This window comes from Thamnophis sirtalis, unplaced genomic scaffold (genome assembly GCF_051295495.1).
Source record: "Thamnophis sirtalis isolate CommonGarterSnake01/CBP01778 unplaced genomic scaffold, rThaSir2_p1.2 scaffold_2, whole genome shotgun sequence".
In the NCBI taxonomy this organism is placed as follows: Eukaryota; Metazoa; Chordata; class Lepidosauria; order Squamata; family Natricidae; genus Thamnophis; species Thamnophis sirtalis.
Window position 1 is genome coordinate 80,766,068 of NW_028261382.1, and position 20,282 is coordinate 80,786,349.

The window sequence follows — 20,282 nt, forward strand, 5'->3', positions numbered from 1 at the left end:
GGATCTAACAGTCTTCCATCCGTTGCAGAAATGGAGAAGGTCCATTCTATGGGTTTCAGTCGGTCCATGGATTCTCATACACCTTTCCACGTTAGTCCATCTTCCCAAGGATTTTGTGATATGCATTGTCCATTCCAGTACATTCTGAAAACTCAGAAATATGGTCAACAGGTTCATCTTCATCATTGTTTCCTAAAAGTTGAAATTCAAAGCATGTTCCTTATGACTCTAGAATTAGTAAATAGCCATTGAGCATGGTATCAATGGGTCGTCCAAACATCCATGAACTTGCCCATTCTCCTTTGAAGACCAAGAGAATGATAGATTTACAATCATTTTGGGAATAAATTCCATAATGTATTGCATAATGTAAAAACAAGTCCATCCTTGAGTTCTCTAGTGAGATTGCTACCTGTCTTCAAGGTCCATTTCCTACCACTGATGGTGAGAATCAACTCTTAATTTGCAGTGCCTGCAATAGTAATAGAACGGGTTGAGATTTAAGGAGAGAACAATTTCTCACCTTCAAACTGAAGCACTGTAGACAGATCAGTCCATCCTTGGAGTTGTCCCAAGGATGGACTGACAAGAGGCAACTGAACTTTGTTTTTCCTTGAAAATGTTTTGCTTCTCATCCAAGAAGCTTCTTACACAGTCAGAACTGAGGAACTCAGGGCATTTCTTGGATGAGAAGTGAAACGTCTTCAAGGAAAACCAAATAAAGTTCATTTGCCTCTTGAGAAAGCACCTTTGGGACAACCATGACCTGGATGACTGAGAATCTCCATAGATACCCTGGAAGTTGAATTGGCTGAATTGATTCCTCATCTCTAATCCTAATGCTCCAAGTTGCTAAAGGCTTCAAGAACTTTAATGTCTGCTTTTCTTGTAGAATTTGATTTGTGTAATACCTAAACCTGTTTTGCAAATAATCTATTATTTTTCATGAATAGCTGCCATCTGACTGAGCTGGCATCATACATACTGCTTCTCTTGGCTTAATGCTGCCTTGAACTGTCTCAGGAGCCCAGTATAATGTCTGAGAAGATCCATTGTTCTTCTTCCGGAGTCTTTTGCTCTTTTTAATACTTTTGTTTTGTTGTTTTGTTTATTTTTATGATTTTTTGAAGTTACAGCTGCTTTGAATATTATTAATAAGATTAAGATTTGAGGGATTTTTTTTAAAAATTAAAAGCCATATGGTCAGCTTGGAAAAGAGAAAGCTTGATGGTCTGTTACAAAAAACATGGATTTTACACCGTCTAGATTTTGATGGCTTGGTAAGCAGGACAATTTTCACATTGCTTAGTGATAGCAATTTCAAAACAAATCACCCGGCTCAAGGTTGACTCAGCCTTCCATCCTTCCGCGGTGGGTAAAATGAGGACTCAAATTGTTGGGGACAATATGCTGAGTCTGTAAACTACTTAGAGAGGGCTGTAAACCACTATGGAGTGGTATATAAGCCTAAATACCATTGCTATAGTGTAGTAACCAAAATTCAATGCAGTATTCCAAGTGGGGTTGCAATCATTAAACAAGGACTGTGTATGTAGTTAAATGAGGACCTCCTGCTCCTTTTGGCTTCCTGCCTGCTTCCTCATTGACACTGTTTGTGGGAAGCCATCAGAGAATATAGGAAATCACAATCAGATTGCATGGATGTTGCAATAGTCAAAATTAAGAGGGCCCGTTATAAGTACCACTTGTTCAGTGCCATTGTAACTTTGGACAGTTGCTGAAGAAACTGTCGTAATCTGAGAACTAACTGTGCATGCTGTTCTGTCCTCTGAACGTGTTCATCTTCTTCAGTTCCCGGAATCCTTGAGCCATGATACCTACTGTCTGTTGGGTATAGAGTTTTTAGAGATTTCTCCAATGCATCTGGTAGCAGGAATAGAAGCTCTGCCATCATCCCCTTCGTTTTCATTTAGAATCCTGAGACTTTAAACCTTGAAAGTGCATTAACCGTTGAACACATGTCCCTTTTCTTTCTTTAGTTGATCATGTTGTTCCGGAGCCCGGCACCAGTTTGATTTCTGCATTTGATCAGTGGCGAGAATGGGCCGACAGCAAGTCCTGCTGCGATTACTCTTTGCACGTGGACATCACGGAGTGGCACAAAGGAGTTCAAGAGGAGATGGAAGCTCTGATTAAAGATCATGGTAAGTCTTGGAAAAACCTTCTGAGTACTTGCACAAAAGTCATGTTCTAGGCTAGTGCCAAGTGGTCTGTGTCCCAGTTGTTATCTAAAAATGTACTTTCCAGTTTCTCTTGGTAGGAGAATTTCCCCTTGCTCAAATTGGGATGAATCAACATGGAGACATTATAAAGTAGCGATGAACTTTTGACTGAATGGCCGTGATCTAGTTTACTTTGATTCCAACATTTAGCCAGCAGCTGTGACTGGCCACCTTCAGAGGGCAGAGTTGGTTGCTTTGTGGGGTGCCTCTCAGCAGCTCACAGGAGGAGAGGTTGTGTTACTGACAGGTACATCACAATGTAGCTCGCTTTGCCTCTGAAGATGCCAGTCAGATGCCAGTGCTGGTGAAATGTCAGAACTAAAGAAAATTAGACCACAGCCATTCAACCCCAAAACTCATTATTGCTGTAAAAGCCTACAAAATAAAACAATAAGTGAAATTATTCCAGGCTTAGAGTTAACAATAATAGTTAATGCTACACAAAGCTGTGTTGGGGCAGTGGTTAGAATGCAGTATTGCAGGCTATTTCACTGCTCACTGCTAGGAGTTTGATTCTGACTAGCTCAAGGTTGGTTGAGCCTTCCATCTTTCTGAGGTTGGTAAAATGAGGACCCGGATTGTTGGAGGCAATATGTTAACTCTGTTAACCACTTAGAGTGGGCTGTAAAGAATATGAAGCGGAATATAAGTCTTAAGTGCTATTGCGATTGCTCCTTGAAACAAACCATTTCAGGATGGAATGTATAAAAACTCCAAATAATTTGTTTCACTCTCCCCTTCTTTTTCCCCCACATATCCTCCCGACCCATTCTATGCCTTCTGAAAACATTAGTTTTCCAGTTGAGAAGGTAACCATTGAGTTTTGTTCAAGCATGTGTGTATCTTCCTCTTGCATTTAAGCTTGAGGCTCTCTTAAAAACTGTTGATGCCTTCCTTTTGAACATGGATGAAGGTTTGGGTTGCATGTGGACACGTGGCTAATTTATCCCGCTGTCAGGAGTGTGATGTGGCAGCAACTGCTGGATACCGTAGAACGTAGCTGCGGCAGTTGAGTGTCTTCTGAAAAGAATGGCTTTGCACTTTCTGCAGAAGAAGTCTTGCTTCATGATTGTCACTGGTTGGGGTGATTCCAGGAGGCGTTGATGTGCTTTGGTTAGGAAACAAAGGCAGAGAACATAACAGCTCCATCAGTTGATAACAGTTTTACGAGGTGATACCTACATGTGAAAAACAACCTCATGTTTGTTTCCACCTCTCTAGTATTATGAACTGGTGCATATTAGAAATAATATATTATTATGAGCCGAGGTGGCGCAGTGGTTAGAATGCAGTCCTGCAGGCTACTTCAGCTGACTGCCAGCTGCAGTTCAGCAGTTCAAATCTCACCAGACTCAAGGTTGACTCGGCCTTTCATCCTTCCGGGGTGGGTAAAATGAGGACCCAGATTGTTGGAGCAAGAGGCTGACTTTGTAAACCGCTTAGAGAGGGCTGTAAAGAGAGCACTATGAAGCAGTATATAAGTCTAAGTCCTAGTGCTATTATGGGATAGGATTTTCCCAGGCCATAGAAACCGACTGGTGTTCTCCACACCTGTTGGAGGTCAGTTTGTACAATTCTATATCCAGTGGAAGTTGCATTTGAAAATGACTGATGGATACCAGGCTAAAGATACACTCCCATCATTGCTAATCTTATGTGTAGATTCCTCTGTAAACGGACTGGGGATTCATTTTCAGTCTCTCTTTCTAATAGGAGTCAATTCCTTCTTGGTGTATATGGCTTTCAAGGACCATTTTCAGCTAACAGATTCTCAGGTAAGACTGCTGCTGAGCAGGTTCTGAGCATTGCATTTCTATTTTAATCCTGGGCTGCTACTGGTTGTATTTCACAGTATAACTGGCTTTGTGAGAGCTGGACGAACAAGACTATCCTATTCCCAAACTAAGAAGTAGACAAAAATGGGTTGGCTGTTTCTTGAACCAACTTGTGTCGAGGAATTTGGCAGCTCCCTGCAGCTGGGCTGGAAGCAAATGCTTCTTGAGTAGCAAGTACAACATTGTGATTTGTACCAGTAGGTGGAGCTTTTTAAAAAAACAAAACAAAAACCTTCCCACCCAACCACATTCCTTTTCTTTTTCTCCAGTGTTTTCAATGGGATGATAAGTTGAATTCTGGCAGGGAAATCAAAACACAACTTTCCTTATTCCTATCAGTCAGAATTTAATGCATGCAAAGATACTTGGACAAAATTCTGGAAATGATTTCTCCGTTAACGTACAACAGTGACCAACTTTCTTTTTCTTCTTCTTTTTCTTCTGTTTCTCTCCTTATGAAGACAACTTCAATTTCTCTTTTTTATTTTTTCCTCTCCTAGATTCATTGGGAATCGGGTGGAAATTTAATTATAAATAAATAGATGAACAACCTTCTAAATACTTTCTCTTTCGGCTCACTGGACCACTCTTTTATTCTAGATCAGCCTTCTCAACCCAGCTTCTTTCAGTTACGGATGGAAGTGTATCTCCCCAAGTTGTGCTGGAATTGTAGGGATTGAGGTCAATCATTTGAGTGGATCTAAATTTCCACGCAAATGGACTTGAACTGCTGGAGGGCAGCAGCAGAACAACATTGCTTATGTATTAATTTTTTGACTCATCATTAACCAGAGTTTTCCGGATTCTTTTGCTTGTAGGCATGTGTATGAAACAAGATGACCTTTGAGCCATTTTAGCAAGGTTAATACATGCTTTTAATTTAATTAGCTATTAGCCTAGAGCCTTTACTGCCGAGCTGATTGTGTCAGCACTATAGTTTCAAATCCTCCCTTGCCTTTGGTACTTGAATCCAACCTTTGGAGAACATTTTCCTTCCAGCGGAACCTACTACATTCTTATCTAACAATATTTTAAATAATATTGCAATAATAACTTGCCAGTCTGTGGAAGAACTATGGTATAAATTGAAAATATCCATACTGCGCCCTGCCTTTTTAGAGTTTTGGTATTACTTAACACTGATTTGGCCAGAATAAGATTGTTGAATGGGTTTCCAAAGATCCAGTATAGATTTGATGTTGCTGAAGAAGAATGTAAATCAAGGGGAAAATGATTTATACAACAACTTTAAGTAGCGTTTTGTGGTTGATAGGAATTGGGGGAAAAATAATGTAGAGTTAGACAGCATCTCATTTATTTTAGTCATAAATATTTTTTCCCCTAAGTCTGAAAATCCCTGGATATTGTCCAAATAAACACAGAATTGAGTTCAGTGACCTTTAAAAGACTTTGAACTTTGAGAGTAGGAATCTGAGCTTATCAAGTAACATGGAGCAGATTGGGAAGTAGTTCAGGAAAATGCATGTTTTCTCTTTTACTCAACAGATTTATGAGGTCCTGAGCGTAATCCGTGACATTGGTGCAATAGCTCAAGTCCATGCTGAGAATGGAGACATCATAGCAGAGGTAACTCCTGCTTGCAGTCCTGTTAGTAGTGTTTCCAAATGTGTTTATTACACATGGGATTCAAACTTGGGCCATACAGTTTGCAAAGCGTGTTAAAAAGATGGTGCATTAGAAGGAGAAAATTGCCCGAAATATATTTCATCGGACAAACCTGCTTGCAGAAATGAATCTATTGTGAGAATTACATTAAAAAATCCAAATAGTGGAAGAAACGTATGTGCTATTAATACTCTTGTGCCTGCTTGATTGTTTGCAATCTTTTAATGGGCAAAACAGTGCATTGTAGGGCAACAATTTTTGAATCAGTGTGCCTCAAATGAGCTAACTTTACATAATGCTTCTGAAATCCAGGATCTATGACTCATGTGCGATTGAAATTTGGCAAAGCTATGGCTGCTTCAGTGCTGCCACGTTGTCGTGGTCCGCTGTAGTCACGCGACTGTCCTTTCCAGAGCTCCCTGCCAGCTTCCTACAAGGAAAGTCAGTGGGGAAGCCGGCAGGAAGCCAGAAGCTTCCCCTCCTGCTGCTTTTTTGTCTGCCTGTGGTCGTTCTGGTTCAGCCTTTAGGTAAGGAAATATCTCAGACAATGACCCCATGGTTGCCGGTTGCCTCGTGTGTAATTAAAAGTAAACTGACTTTAAACGAATATTACAATAAATTGTAAACTTCGTGAGAAATGGCAGAGCGGACAGTTAGACCAGCGATGGCAAACCTTTTTTGGCTCGTGTGCCATAAGCGGGGGAGCGCAGGGGGTCGTGCATGGGGGTGCCACACCCATAATGCAGTGCGTGACACTCCACCCCCCGGTGTGCATGCGTGCATGACAGGCGCTCTCTCTCATTTTTTGCATGCTTTTTTCACCCTCCCCAGGCTCCAGAAGCTTTATAGGAGCCTGGGGAAGGCGAAAACAGCCTCCCAGTCCCCTCCGGAGGCCCTCCGGAGGCTTCAGGAACTTCCCTGAAGCCTCTGGAGCACAAAAAAATGGCCCTATGGGCAAACCAGAAGTTTGGGAATAGACTTCCGGTTTGCTCGTAGGGCTGGTTTAAGCCCTCTGGAGCCTTCAGGGGGCTTCCGGAGGCTTCCCTTAAGGTTCTAGAGGACGAAAAACAGGGTGGGTTGTACTAGATGACCTACAAGGTCCCTTCCAACTCTGTTAATCTGTTACTAGTGGAAGTTAGATTTTTCAAGAATTCAAACTAGGTCCTCTAGCTCCACTCTAGTAGAAGGTCTTCTGTCACTTAGCCAATTTCTAGGCAGGGTTCATATACCATGCTCAACCCTAGATGGCAGACTACAATTGCCCTAGTGACAAACTTTTCACCCCAAACGAGGAAACCATAAGATAGTTTAATGGGATGGTCTGGTCCACACAACATGCTAAGATTATGATTAACAATATTCCGAATCACAGAGTGCACAACCAACCCTCTTTTAACCTAACCAAGATGTTCTCCAGTTGGGACTTCCTTACTGGGATTAAAAAGTGCAAGCATCCCATGTTTGTATTCTTGCATTAGTCCTATGTGCTTGCTCATGTTTGATATCATTTATTTCTCATTAGTCGAGCTCCTGAACGGCCAACCTATGGCACACGTGCCACAGGTGGCACGCGGAGCCATTTGTCAGGGCGTGTCACTTTCGATTTGCTCATAGGGCCGTTTTTAGTCCTCCGGAGCCTTCCGGGAACCCTACACTATTTTTGACCAATGGCAGCCCAGTCTCTTGTTGAAATCTTCCAGTGATGAAGCTCCCATTGTTGTAGAAAATGACAGGACACACAAGCCAGCTCTTCAGAGAAGGAAAAGTTTATTTGCGCAGGTTCTGAATAAATGGCCTGAATGTTGTGTGAAATTCAGGAACTTCCTTATATAGTTTATCGCTTTCATCTAAAGCCATCTGTTAGTTTTGGAAACACCCCTCAAGATTTGCCCTTGAGTTACAGAAAGTATGTCTACCGATGTCATAATACATGGGTCAGCTAACGGACATGCATAGCTCGTATTTTGAGGAACTAACAATATGTGTCTACCAAACAGATTAACAGCCAAGCCAGCAGATGGGCTAAAATAAATGTTTTGCCTCAGCATATTTCATGTACAGACTTCCTTCTAACCCATGTCTAACCCGCGCTATGTCCTAAAAGCAAACCTTGCAATTTCTATATGAACAGTTAAAGCTTAATATCATGAAATCCTAGTTTGGTTCAGGCTTGAGGCCTACTTTGGTTCAGCCTGCCACCTTACCACAGCTTCTGTTCCATGGATTGATTGATAGTAAAATAAGTATGATCTGTGCCCTTTTTCCTATTCCTTAGGAGCAGCAAAGGATCTTGGAACTGGGGATCACTGGCCCTGAAGGGCATGTTCTGAGCAGGCCTGAAGAAGTGAGTGCATTATAAAATGTTTAGCTTGTTCCTTGGTTTTGATTGCATTTCAGAGAGCCAGCAACACTGATGAAGCACTGCATCCTCAATTCAAGTATTTGTATTCTCTATTTAGTGGTCTCTAGATAGAAAACTCCCTTGTATTTTATATGCACAAGGTTTATGGGTAAAACTCTTGCATATTTGAGGTTTTTAATAGTGCTGAGCAAGTAATTTTTTTCCCCTACAAGGTATCACTGAATGTGTTAAAAGAAAATTAACATTAGAAACTCTAGAACTCTTTCAAAAATAATTGAGTAAATTATTCTTTCACTTATTTAGTGCTAGATTCACTTTTTCACCGTATAAGCCTTTCCAACAGCCACTTCCATATTTTCTAACCCCAAGGAAACTTGGTTCTTCTGGCCCTCAAACAGTCCTTGGATGGATTCCCTTCCCTTGGAGACATGCAGAAAAGTAATCCAACCAATTTCTTTGGTGACAGATGGAGAATTTCAGAAGGTCGTTTTATGTCCAAGAAGGAGGAGAAGAACGCTCTGAAAGATGGTTGAATAACTCCTGAGTGTAGATGTTTTGATTTTCTGTATTTCCAAAACAAGATTGGAAAAGAATTTAATGTGAAATCTGGAAATGTTGCTGCTGCTGGACCTTGTAAATAGTAGCAACTAAGGACATAAACCACTATGTTCCAGAGGAAGAACATTCCATATCTGGAACAGAACAGCTTGTTCCTATTTAGTACTGATCTACATAGGCTAAGAAGCAGGGGTGAAATGCTACCGGTTCGCTCAAACCGATAGTAAAAAATGCTAACGGTTCAGGCGTACCGGTATTTCTGACGATCAGCTGTGATGCGTGATTTATATTAGCTTAGAATCATCAAAATTTCCTGCTTTCTAGCTAGTCTAAATCACGTGGCACAGCAGATTCCTTCCCTCGCTGCACACTCGGAAGGCTTCAAAATGTTCCTTTTTTAGTAGTGCGTGGACATGCCTCAGGCGCAAAGCACGTGCTCGGTAGCAGACTCGCCAAACCGGTAGCAGACTTCAGAGGTTTTCACCACTGCCAAAAAGCCATTGACCTGGTGTAAGTGCCATGTGGGTGTTGCCTTGAAAGAGCTTCTAAAGCAGTGATGGCTAACCTGGTGTTGTGCTCCGCGAGAGGGCAGCTGGGCACTGTGCATATGCAAGTCGGACCAGGCATGCATGCGCGTGCGAGAACCTGGAAGAGCAGCTGGCGATGACGCATATGCCCACAGAGCGGGCTTTGTATGCCACCTCTGGAACGTGTGCCATAAGCTTGCCATCACAGTTCTAAAGGATGGAGCACTGGCAGTGTCCAGTGACAAACCCAGATTCTTCTGCCAGGAGACGGAGGAAGGAAGCATCCCAGAAGGTTGAATGTGAAGGGGAGAGAAGCCATAGAGGTAGCCTTCTTTGGTTTAGTGACCATTCAAAGTTGCAAAGGCACTGAAAAAGAAACATGTGATCATTTTTCACATGGCTGTTGCAGCATCCTCATGGTTACTTGATCAAAATTCTGGCAACCGATTCATATTTATGACCAGGGTCACATGATCCCCTTTTGCAACCTTCTGACTAACAAAATCAATGGGGGAGCCAGATGAACAGCCACATTACTAACTTAACCGCTACGGGGAGTCACTTAACCACTGTGACAAGAAAGGGTCATAGAATGGGGCGAAACTCACTGAGCACCTGTCTTGCTTAGCAATGCAAATCTAGGACTCAGTTGTCGTAAGTCAAGGACTTACCTGTACTGAAAAAAACTGGTTAAAAATTTGAGTTGGAGGCCGGGGGGGGGGAGGAGATGGAAAGCAGAAAGCCCTGCTGAGATGGAGGAAAATAGGTAAAAGTTCCCCTTGCACATATGTGCTAGTTGTTCCCGACTCTAGGGGGCAGTGCTCATCTCTGTTTCAAAGCCGAAGAGCCAGCGCTGTCCGAAGACTCTCCATGGTCACGTGGCCGGCATGGCTAAATGCCGAAGCCGCACAGAATGCTGTTACCTTCCCACCAAAGGGGGTTCCTATTTTTCTACTTGCATTTTTACGTGCTTTCAAACTGCTAGGTTGGCAGAAGCTGGGACAAGTAACGGGAGCTCACTCCGTTACGCGGCACTAGGGATTCGAACCGCCGAACTGCCGACCTTTCAAGCTCAGTGTCTTAGCCACTGAGCCACCGCGTTAGGCTCCTCATATTTCTTATTTCCCCAAGAAATTAAGCATTACAGAATAAAAGAGTTAGAAGGGACCTTGGAGGTCTTCTGGTCCAACTCCCTGCTTAGGCAGGAAACCCTACACCAGTTCAGACAAATGATTATCCAATCTCTTCTTAAAACACTCCAGCGATGGAGCCCCCGCAGCTTCTGAAGACAAGCCATTCCATTGGTTAATTGTTCTCACTATCAGGAAATTTCTCCTTTGTTCTAGGTTTGATCTCTCCTTAACAAGCTTCCTATTTGCCTTGATAGTTTTTGGGGAATAAGTTGGGAAGGACTGATTAAAAAAAAAAAACAACTATTGTTGCAGAGTTCATATGCTTTTTTTTTTGCATTGCTCCTAAATTGACCCTCTTAACTTTGCATCACTGAAATTCAGGCTGTGGTGAACAGGTTCTCAGATGAATTCTGTTCAATTCAGAATAGAGCTGGACTCCCCACTGCCCCTGTAATGAAGGAGAAAATTCATAACAGTGACAACAATTAACCAGTAAATTAGGACTCACTAGACCAGGAATGTCAAACTTGATTTCATTGAGTGCCGCATCAGGGTTGTATTTGACCTGGGGGGGGGGGGCAGGTAGGTGTGGCCAGCTGAATGTCATTCGTGTCAGGGGCACCTGTGGTGGCCCGGGCAGGGCTGGGGGAATCCTCCTGCAGCCTCTGCCAGCAAAAACAGAACTTGGGAGGGCTGTTTTTTCTGGCAGAGGCACCGTGGGCCAGTCTTTCTCTGTTTCCAGGGTGGCCCCATGGGCCAGATCTAAGTACCTTGTATCGACAGCCCTGCACTAGATGATTTTTGAGCCCATTACACCTCTTCATTCCAAGCAATGTTATTGAGTTATTTGGGGGATAAAATTGGAAGAAGGACTCCTGCAACAGTCCTTTAAATTCCAAGAAATTTGGGCGAACAAAAGTCTTGGTACCAGGGGGTTAAATTCTTTTCTTTTTCTTTTTTGGCAATACTAGAATTGTGACTAAGTTCACCCGGGCTGGGACTGCCACAAAAACTTGAAAGGTGACATTTTATAGCCGTGTTTTCCCACTCCCATGGAAAAGACTGCAAGCAGCATTTAATGTGCCCTTTGCCCGTGGGACTTGGGTTCTTTCCGCAAGTGGTAATTAGTGCCAGGCCGCAGAAGGTTTGTGATTTAAAAATAATGAAGGGCAAGTAAAGAAGAAGTTATGCCCGAGTGAAGTGAACAAGCAGACCAGAAGAAAAATTTAGGAGTGGAAAATTCAGAACAGATGAGCTATAATGATGATGATGATGATGATGATGATGATGATGATGATGCAGCTGGCTATGGAACGCCCTGCCATAGGATGGGTCAGAAATTGGTTTGGAAAAGGATTTAGAGAAATGCAGAAATATAGGTAGTCCTCAGCTTACGACCACAATTGTGCCCTAAATTTATGTTGCTAAACAAGACATTACAGGGATAGAGAGGGAGAGAAAGAGAAATATAGTAGGTAGGGAGAGAGAGAGTAGTTAGGTAGGTAGGTAGGTAGGTAGGTAGATAAAGGGTTAGAGAGAGAGAGAGAGAGAGAGAGAGAGAGAGAAATACAGTAGGGAGGTAGGGAGAGAGAGGATGTAGGAAGGTAGAGGGATAGAGAGAGAAATACAGTAGTTAGGTAGGGGGAGAGAGAGTAGGTAGGTAGGTAGATAAAGGGATAGAGAGAGAAATACAGTAGTTAGGGAGAGAGAGACTAGGTAGGTAGGTAGCTAGAGAGAGAGAGAGAGAAATACAGTAGGTAGGTAGGGAGAAGAGAGTAGGTAGGTAGGTAGATGTTTCTAGGTGTGTTTATCCATGTGCTGGAGAAGGAAATCGCTGACAACCTGCAGCACCTAAGACTTGTTTCTGCTGGAACAGCACTTAATCAATCTAATTCTCATCAATCACTCCAACTAAAGAGCTTTCCGAAAGGAAAAAGAAAAAGTTTTTGCACTCTGCAAACCTCCCAAAAATGGCTTGTTTTTCACGAAAAGGGGCCTGTTTTATTTTTTTTTTAAAAAAAGGCATGAATAGGCTTTGAGGCCTTGCAGCCTTGGGAGGGTAAGGGGGCCAAAAACGAGCAAGAAAAGGCCTGTTTTTCACGAAAACGGCCCCGCATGCATAGTCTTATCGAGGCTTATAAAGTGCTGCTGGGGGCTGGGTGGGGCAAAAAATGGCCCATTTTTTGCTCATTTCTGCCCTCCCCAGCCCCCAGAAGCTCTGGTTTGGTAACGATGGTAAACATGAAAAATGATAACAAGTTACCTTTTTCAGTGCCCTTTTAACTTCGAACAGTCACTATAGGAGCTGCTGTAAGTCAAGGATGGGTCTTGGCAACCCGCGGCTCCGGAGCTGCATGCGGCAACTCTTTTGTTCCCCTGCTGTGGCTCCCTCAGCTGAACCCACCACTAGGCTGGCCCCGCCCCTCGCCCTCCCCTTCCAGTCACTCCACGTCTGGCTTGAAATGAGAGAGTGAAATAGATAGATGATTGATAGATAGATAGATAGATAGATAGATAGATAGATAGATAGAGAGAGAGAGAGAGAGAGAGAGAGAGAGAGAGAGACGTTTTCCACAGAAAACACTGGGAGCCACAAAACCTGGGTAGGTGCTGGGTAGGCGTGGCTATGGGGGGGGGTTCATGTGACTGGTATTTCAAAGTCTTTCAAGGGGGGATTTACAGTCACAGACCTTATCTGGTTTGGAGAGCTGCCAGCCTGATAGCTGCAAATCTCGGCAAGGAGTATCAGAGAGTCCCGAACCAATTAAGCGAACTAATTGTCTCCTGCAAACTCCACTCCCCTTTTGCTGCTCTTCTATTTCCTCTGGAAGGGCCATTCATCATCCACCTGTGGCCTTATCCCAAGTTGACCCCTGTTTTTTAGCTCTTCCCATTGTCGGGCAACTCTGTGCATGCGCACACTGGGAACAGGCTCCAGCTGTTTGTCTGCCTCACTGATGTCTGACTCCGAAGGCAGCTGATAACTGTCAGACAGCCCTGGCCCCATCTCTGTCTCTGACACAGAGCCCTCCTCAGAGCCTTCCCCAGACTCCAGGACTGGCCCATGTTCCTCCCCAACCTCCTCACTGTCTGAACCTGCTGCCACAACAGGAATGGAAGGGTTTATACTCCTTACAATGACCAGCTGTCTCTTGAAAAAAGCTCCTTTGGGACAACCCTGTACATTTCTTGACAACAGAATGGAAATGGTTGACCAGTCTTCTTCCACACTAGTTCCACCCGCCACCCCGCACCCAAAAAGTGAGTCTATCTTTGTGATCTTCTGGTAGCCTCTCATCCAAGGACTAATCCCATCCTACTTTGCTTTGCGGCAAAAATTAGGGTGGTGACCTGGAACCTTTTGTGGCAGTTTGGCTGGCTAAAAAGAATGGCTCAATTGTACGGGTTTCAGACTGTATTTATTTTAGAAACGCAGAAGGCTGCTTGGTTCTACAATGTAGAATTTGTATGCAGTTGGAGCACAGAGACAGATTCATTCCAGCAAATGGCCTCAGCCCTTTGGCAGATATCAAGTAGAGCATCCGTTCTTACCAGTTCAATATGCCAAATCTTGTTCAATCCCACCAGTGACTGAGAATCGGTGTAACTGCTCTCTCTGTCCATTCATTTGATTTCAATTTTGCAAACAAAGCCTGTGAAAGTTGGGGAACATTCAGAGATGCTATTGAGATGGATCTCTGCTTTAACTGACCATCGTTAATCAACCACCAATCACAAGATATTATTCTGTCTGACTTCTTTTTTTTTTTTACTATTATTATATGCTTTAATATGTATTAATTGTTGGTCATTCAGTGTTAGACCAATTATACACAATGCCCGTTCGTTGCATCACTGAAAATCTGCTACCTTCTTGGCATCATCGTCGTTACCTGGATTCCAAGCAGTTACATCCAGTGGATTCTGTACAGCATCCCATAAACCTTCCCTACGCAGGAGTAGACTGCATTTCATAGACCAGGAAACACAAATTGTTCCATCTAACTGGGTTATCATAGGCAGGCTTGTTGATGGGTCACTCGCCATCTTTTCCAGGACAGTAACAATCACTAAATAAACAGCTATCTGTACGCGGTATTGCGTATCAACACCAACTCTCCTTTAGCTACATCTGGTATACTCTGGGCGCATAACCAGTGTTAAGTAAGTCCCCGTTGGGAGAGCGAGTACGTTCAGCGAAGCGTTGTGAGAGTTGTGTTGGAGAACACACAAACCAGCATACAGAGACACTGCAGTTTAAATAGGCTTTTACTTTCATGGAAATAGAGGTATCAGAGTCCATCAAACAGTCCAAGTCATACACGGATAAGACAGTCAGTCATCAATGTCTTTCAGTTAAGGGATACACCACATAACATAGTCCAGTAACATATAATCAGTCCAGTAATCAGGGCTGGCTAGTTGCAGAACTTACAATAGCTCACGGCACTTCCAGATCAGCCCAGCATCTAACAAAGAGAGCTAACAGTCATTCTGGCTCCCTCTTATGGCTAATTGAGGAAAACAGCAACCAATCACATTTTACAGTATGATTTAAAGCAAAAGGTACAACATTGTTACATGATTTCTATATTGCCAACACAACCGTTAGAATTATATCCCTAACATTCATTAAACATGAAACTCAGCGAACTGAACATTCAAAAATGCATTACAAATACCATTGACTGGTGCTAATGGTGGATACTCAGCTGGAATCATCAACTGGACTTTGGCTGAACTGGAAAACTTGGACTGGAAAACATGCAAACTTTTGAATATGTACCACACTTTACATCCATGAAGTGACATCGACAGGTTGTGCCTGTCAAGAAAAATAGGGGGCCAGGGGCTATTGCAAGTCCATCAAACTGTAGAAGAAGAAAAACCAAGTTTGAATGATTATGTGAACCAAAATACAGAAAAATTGCTGCAGGCTGTGAAAACGGAGAACAGCATAAAAACAACAGCAACAAAGGCAGAATATAAGGAAAAACAGCTGGATGACAGATTAAATAGATGGAAAACGAAAGCTTTGCATTGACAGCACTTGAAAAACATTGAAGGAAAATGTGATGACAACTTGACATGGAGATGACTTAAGATGGGAACTATCAAGAAAGAAACGGGAAGGTTTAATACTGGCTGCTTAAGAACAAGCACAACAAACGAATGCCATGAAAGTGAAGTTACAAAAATCCATTGACAACCTAAACTGCCGACTTTGCAATAACAAAGTTGAAACTGTTTCACATTTAATATATGAATGCAGCAAAATCGCACAAACTGATTACAAAGCTAGACACGACCGAGTTGCTAAATTAATCCACTGGTCATTATGTAAAAATATGATTTACTATTATTATTATATACTTTATTCATTAAACATGAAACTCCGCCAACTGAACATTCAAAAATGCATTACAAATACCAGTGACTGGCGCTAATGGCTGATACGGTTTGCTGCCAGTGTCCTAGATATCAACCAAATACTTTCTTAAAATATAAGATGTTCTGAATAGCACAGTTTTTTTGCAGTTCTGCTGGTGTTATTGCAGGAAGCTGCAAGTTGTGGATGTATCTTGTAAAATTTTTGGACATGGTGCCAAGTGCCCCAATGACAATGGGTATCACTGTTAATTATTATTATGTGGTTAATCTTTGGTGAGATTTTGGTGAGCCTTTGGGACTGGTTGGTAGCTCAACAGCTTGAGTCCTAAGCAAGGACCTAGGAACTATTAAGGTAACATCGGAGGATATAAGCTGTTCCAAGTAGGGTGGTTTTTTGTAGAATAAGAATGTTCAAGTCTGATAAATTTAAAATTTCCAAATAGTGAGGTAGCCCTTTAGGTATTGCTCCAAGGGCTCCAATTACAATCGGGACAACACAATCGGGACAACACACGATTTCTTTTTCCACAGTCGCTCAACTTCAATTTGCAAGTCCCGGTACTTTGTGATTTTTTTCTTGTGGTTTATCTTCAATTCGTGCATCTCCAAGTATTGCAATGTCAATGAACCATACTTTTTTCTTTTCAACTATTGTTATGTCAGGTGTGTTGTGGGCCAAGTGCCTGTCAGTCTGGATTCTGAAGTCCCACAAGATCTTGACTTTCTCATTCTCTAAAACCTTCTGAACCTGATGTTCCCAGTGGTTTTTGTTGTACTCAAATCCAAACTTTTGGCACAATTTCCGGTGAATGATGATGATGATGATGATGATGATGATGATGATGATGATGATGATGATGATGATTTTAATGCTTTTATTTGCTGGTCTGTGACTGTAGTAAAGATTGATTGATGGTTTGATTGAATAATTGATTGATCTCTGCTTCTTTGTCCTTCTCTCTTCTTGCCTGATAGGTGGAGGCCGAAGCTGTGAACCGGGCTATAACCATTGCCAACCAAACCAACTGCCCCTTATACATCACCAAAGTGATGAGCAAAAGTGCCGCAGAAGTGATTGCCTTGGCCAGGAAGAAGGGTGAGATTTATTAATAGAATATAGAATCAAGATCAGGTGCAGTGTTAGTACAGGTAGTCCTCGACGTACGACCACAATGGAGACCAAAATTTCTGTTGCTAAGTGAAAAATTTGTTAAGTGAGTTTGCCCCATTTTACAACCTTTCTTGCAGATTTCACAGGTTTTAAGTGAATCACTGTAGTTCTTTAATTAGTCAAATTGTTGCTAAGTGGCTTCCCTAGAGGTTGTGTTTGTCAGAAGGTTGCAGGAGGGAATCATGTGACCCTGGGACTCAATATTGCAATATGAGTCAATTGTCAAGCATCTGAATTTTGATCCCATGACCATGAGGATGCTACAATAGTCGTAAGTGTGAAAACTGGTCATAAGCTACTGTGGGTTCCGGATTGCATTCCAACCGGTAGGGTTGGAATGGCCCCGGCGTCACTCACATGGACGTACGCGGTGCGCGCGGACACATTGTACTTGCCTGTGACACTTCCTCAAGTCTCCGCAATGCACCAGCAGCTCGGCAGAGCATTGCACAGGCACCATATGAGCCATGCACGGAAGCGCCAAAGGCTTAAAGCACAAATAAGGAGCTTGGGTGGGCCCTCCGGAGCACCTTACCGGAATGGTACCCGGTTCTCTGGGCAGGATCTGGTACGTCCGAATCGGGGTGTACCACCTGCAACGTACCACTAGTGCCTTTGTAACTTTGAACCTTCACTAAACGAATTATTGTAAGTTGAGGATTACCTGTACCACTTTATAACGCCTTGGTAAGGCCACACTTGGAATACTGCATTTAGTTTTGGTTGCCACAATGTAAAAAAGATGTGGAGACTCTAGAAAGAGTGCAGAGAAGAGCAACAAAGATGATTAGGGGACTGCAGGCTAAAATATATAATGCTGGAATTGGGTATGTCTAGTTTAATGGAAAAAGGGACTAAGGATGATGTGATAGCAGTGTTCCAATATCTTAGGGGTTGCCACAAAAAGGAGGGGGGAAACCTACTCTCCAAAGCACCTGAAAGTAGGTCAGGAAGCAATGGATGGAAACTAATCAAGGAGAGAAACAACCTAGAACTAAGAAGAAGTTTCCTGACAGTGAGAACAATTAATCAGTGGAACAACTTGCCTCCAGAAGCTGTGAATGCTCCAACACTGGAAGTTGTGGGCTTCTTCCCACTGGAAGAAGAGACTGGACAGTCACTTGCCTGGGGGTTGAGCTAGAAGACCTCCAAGGATCCCTTCCAACTCTTATTCTGTTCTATTATTCTGTTAAGCCTGATGAGGAAAAAAAAAGACTAGTTTTTCCACTCTTGTTTCATTGCAAGCGTCATAAATCTCCCAGATGATCGGATGCCTAGCTGGATTTTTTTAAAACTTCCAGAGCGGTTGAATTTTTTGCAGGGAGCTGGTTGCACATTCCAAGTAGCTTGTTAGGCTACTGGATGTTTAAAATCCATTTCCTCTCTGGTACTCCACCAGCTGGCTCGGTAGTTTTGCTAATGCTAGTTTTGCAAATAGGAAAGTGACCTCATCTTTTTAGTCCCTGCTTGCTAACACTGCCATTCTTTTATTATTCCCTTCACGGTCTCCACCCCGCCCTGCTAAGCAGGATTCCCTCCAACAGCTTCTTCCGTCTTTTATTTACACAAAGCATAAACCTGCTTTTCCATATGTCAGTGCAGCAAGCCAGACAAACAGGATTTCGATTTCCGTGTACCTACTCCTCCCTGCAAATCCGGAACTAGATTAAAAAGGGTGCTTCCAGATTGGTAGAAGGCTGGAAACCCAAAGATATCGGGGCTGTTTGGAGTCCCAAACATTGAATGGTTAGCAGGTACTCTCTATATGTGTTAATACAATACAATACAATACAATACAATACAATACAATACCAGAGTTAGAAGGGACCTTGGAGGTCTTCTAGTCCAACCCCCTGCTTAGGCAGGAAACCCTACACCACTTCAGACAAATGGCTATCCAACATCTTCTTAAAGACTTCCAGTGTGGGGCATTCACAACTTCTGGAGGCAATTTCTCTTTTAATTGTTCTGTTTAATTGTTTAATTAATTTTTGATTAATTGTTCTGTCAGGAAATTTCTCCTCGGTTCTAGGTTGCTTCTCTTCTTGATTAGTTTCCACCCATTGCTTCTTGTTCTACCCTCAGGTGCCTTGGAGAATAGTTTGATTCCCTCTTCTTTGTGACAACCCCAGCTGGACAACTGAACTGGACAGAGCTCCATAATCTGAGCAAAAGCATTAGATCACTGAGGTTGCCAAATTTGAGAACTTCTAAACTTGTGGCATTCAGCTCCCAGAATTCTGGCTAGGGAATTCTGGGAGTTGAAGTCCACGAGTCTTAAAACGTTTCCAACTTTGGAGGTCTGGTGGTTGCTTTTTGCTCTCCTCAAATCTGCTTTTGGAATGAAAAATGACCCATATTCCTGACGTTTGGGAATATATCCCTTGGGAGGGTCCTAACTCCTGCAGCATTCCTCATTCTGATAGAGGCAACCCCATCTTCCTTCTGAAGACAGCCTTCAGCTGTTGTCATCTGTTGGCATTGTTATTGTTCCTAATACAGGCATGAACCAGAGCAGGAGTGCCCTGGGATGGGTCCCATTACCGTCCTTAACCTATCTCTCCAAAAAATAAACAAATAAATACAATATAAGCAGTATTTTCAGAGTATAAGATGCACCAGAGTATAAGACACACCAAGGTTTTGGAGAGGCAAATTTTTTTAAAAAGTAGGTAGGTAGATAGAGGGATAGAGAGGGAGGGAAAGAGAGAAATACAGTAGGTAGGTAGGGAGAGAGAGAGAGTAGTTAGGTAGGTAGGTAGATAAAGGGATAGAGAGAGAGAGAGAAATAGAGAGAGTGTGTAGTTAGATAGGTAGGTAGATAAAGGGATATTTAGAGAGAAATAAGAGATAGTGAAAAATACAGTAGGTAGGTGTTTCTGCACTAGATCAATGTAATTCTCATCAATCAGTTAAAGAGCTTTGGGGAAAAAAAAGTTTTTGCACTCTGCAAACCTCCCCAAAAATCCAATTTTTCACAAAAACGGGCCCGTAGTTTTTCAAAAAAAGGCATGAATAGCCTTGGGGGTGCTTGCAGAGTGCGCCTGGGAAAGTGGGGGGGGGGGGAAATGTCCCATTTTTTGTCAAAAAAATTCCATGCACAGCCTTATGGAGGCTTATAGAGTGCTGCTGGCAGAGGTGGGTTCCTACCAGTTCGCACCTATTTGGTAGAACCGGTTCGTCAAATCTACCGAACCGGTTAGAAGAGGTTCCACCAGTGGACCCGGAAAGCAGGCCACACCTACAGAAGAGGTTCCAAAAATTTTTTTAACCCACCACTGGTCCTTGGATATGGTTATTCTACACTATCATGCTCATATTTATAAAACTCAGTGCCTCTGTGAAAGGTAAGGATGACTACTGCGTTTGTGGTGCAATAAGAACATTGCGTGTGTTGAAGTTGTTTTAACGCAAAACAAAGATGCCGTTTAAAAAA

General features: G+C 42.7%; 1 protein-coding gene across 2 annotated transcripts in view; it reads left to right on the forward strand.

The window, feature by feature from the left end:
- The window catches only part of DPYSL2 (dihydropyrimidinase like 2), a 95,349-nt gene that overhangs the window by 61,174 nt on the left and 13,893 nt on the right, over window positions 1-20,282 (forward strand). For both annotated transcript variants that reach the window (XM_087706207.1, XM_087706209.1), the window contains exons 4-8: window positions 2,001-2,165; window positions 3,957-4,018; window positions 5,585-5,665; window positions 7,980-8,048; window positions 16,651-16,771. In XM_087706207.1, the coding sequence (XP_087562333.1) occupies window positions 2,001-2,165; window positions 3,957-4,018; window positions 5,585-5,665; window positions 7,980-8,048; window positions 16,651-16,771 (498 nt within the window). The remainder of the gene's footprint in view (window positions 1-2,000; window positions 2,166-3,956; window positions 4,019-5,584; window positions 5,666-7,979; window positions 8,049-16,650; window positions 16,772-20,282) is intronic.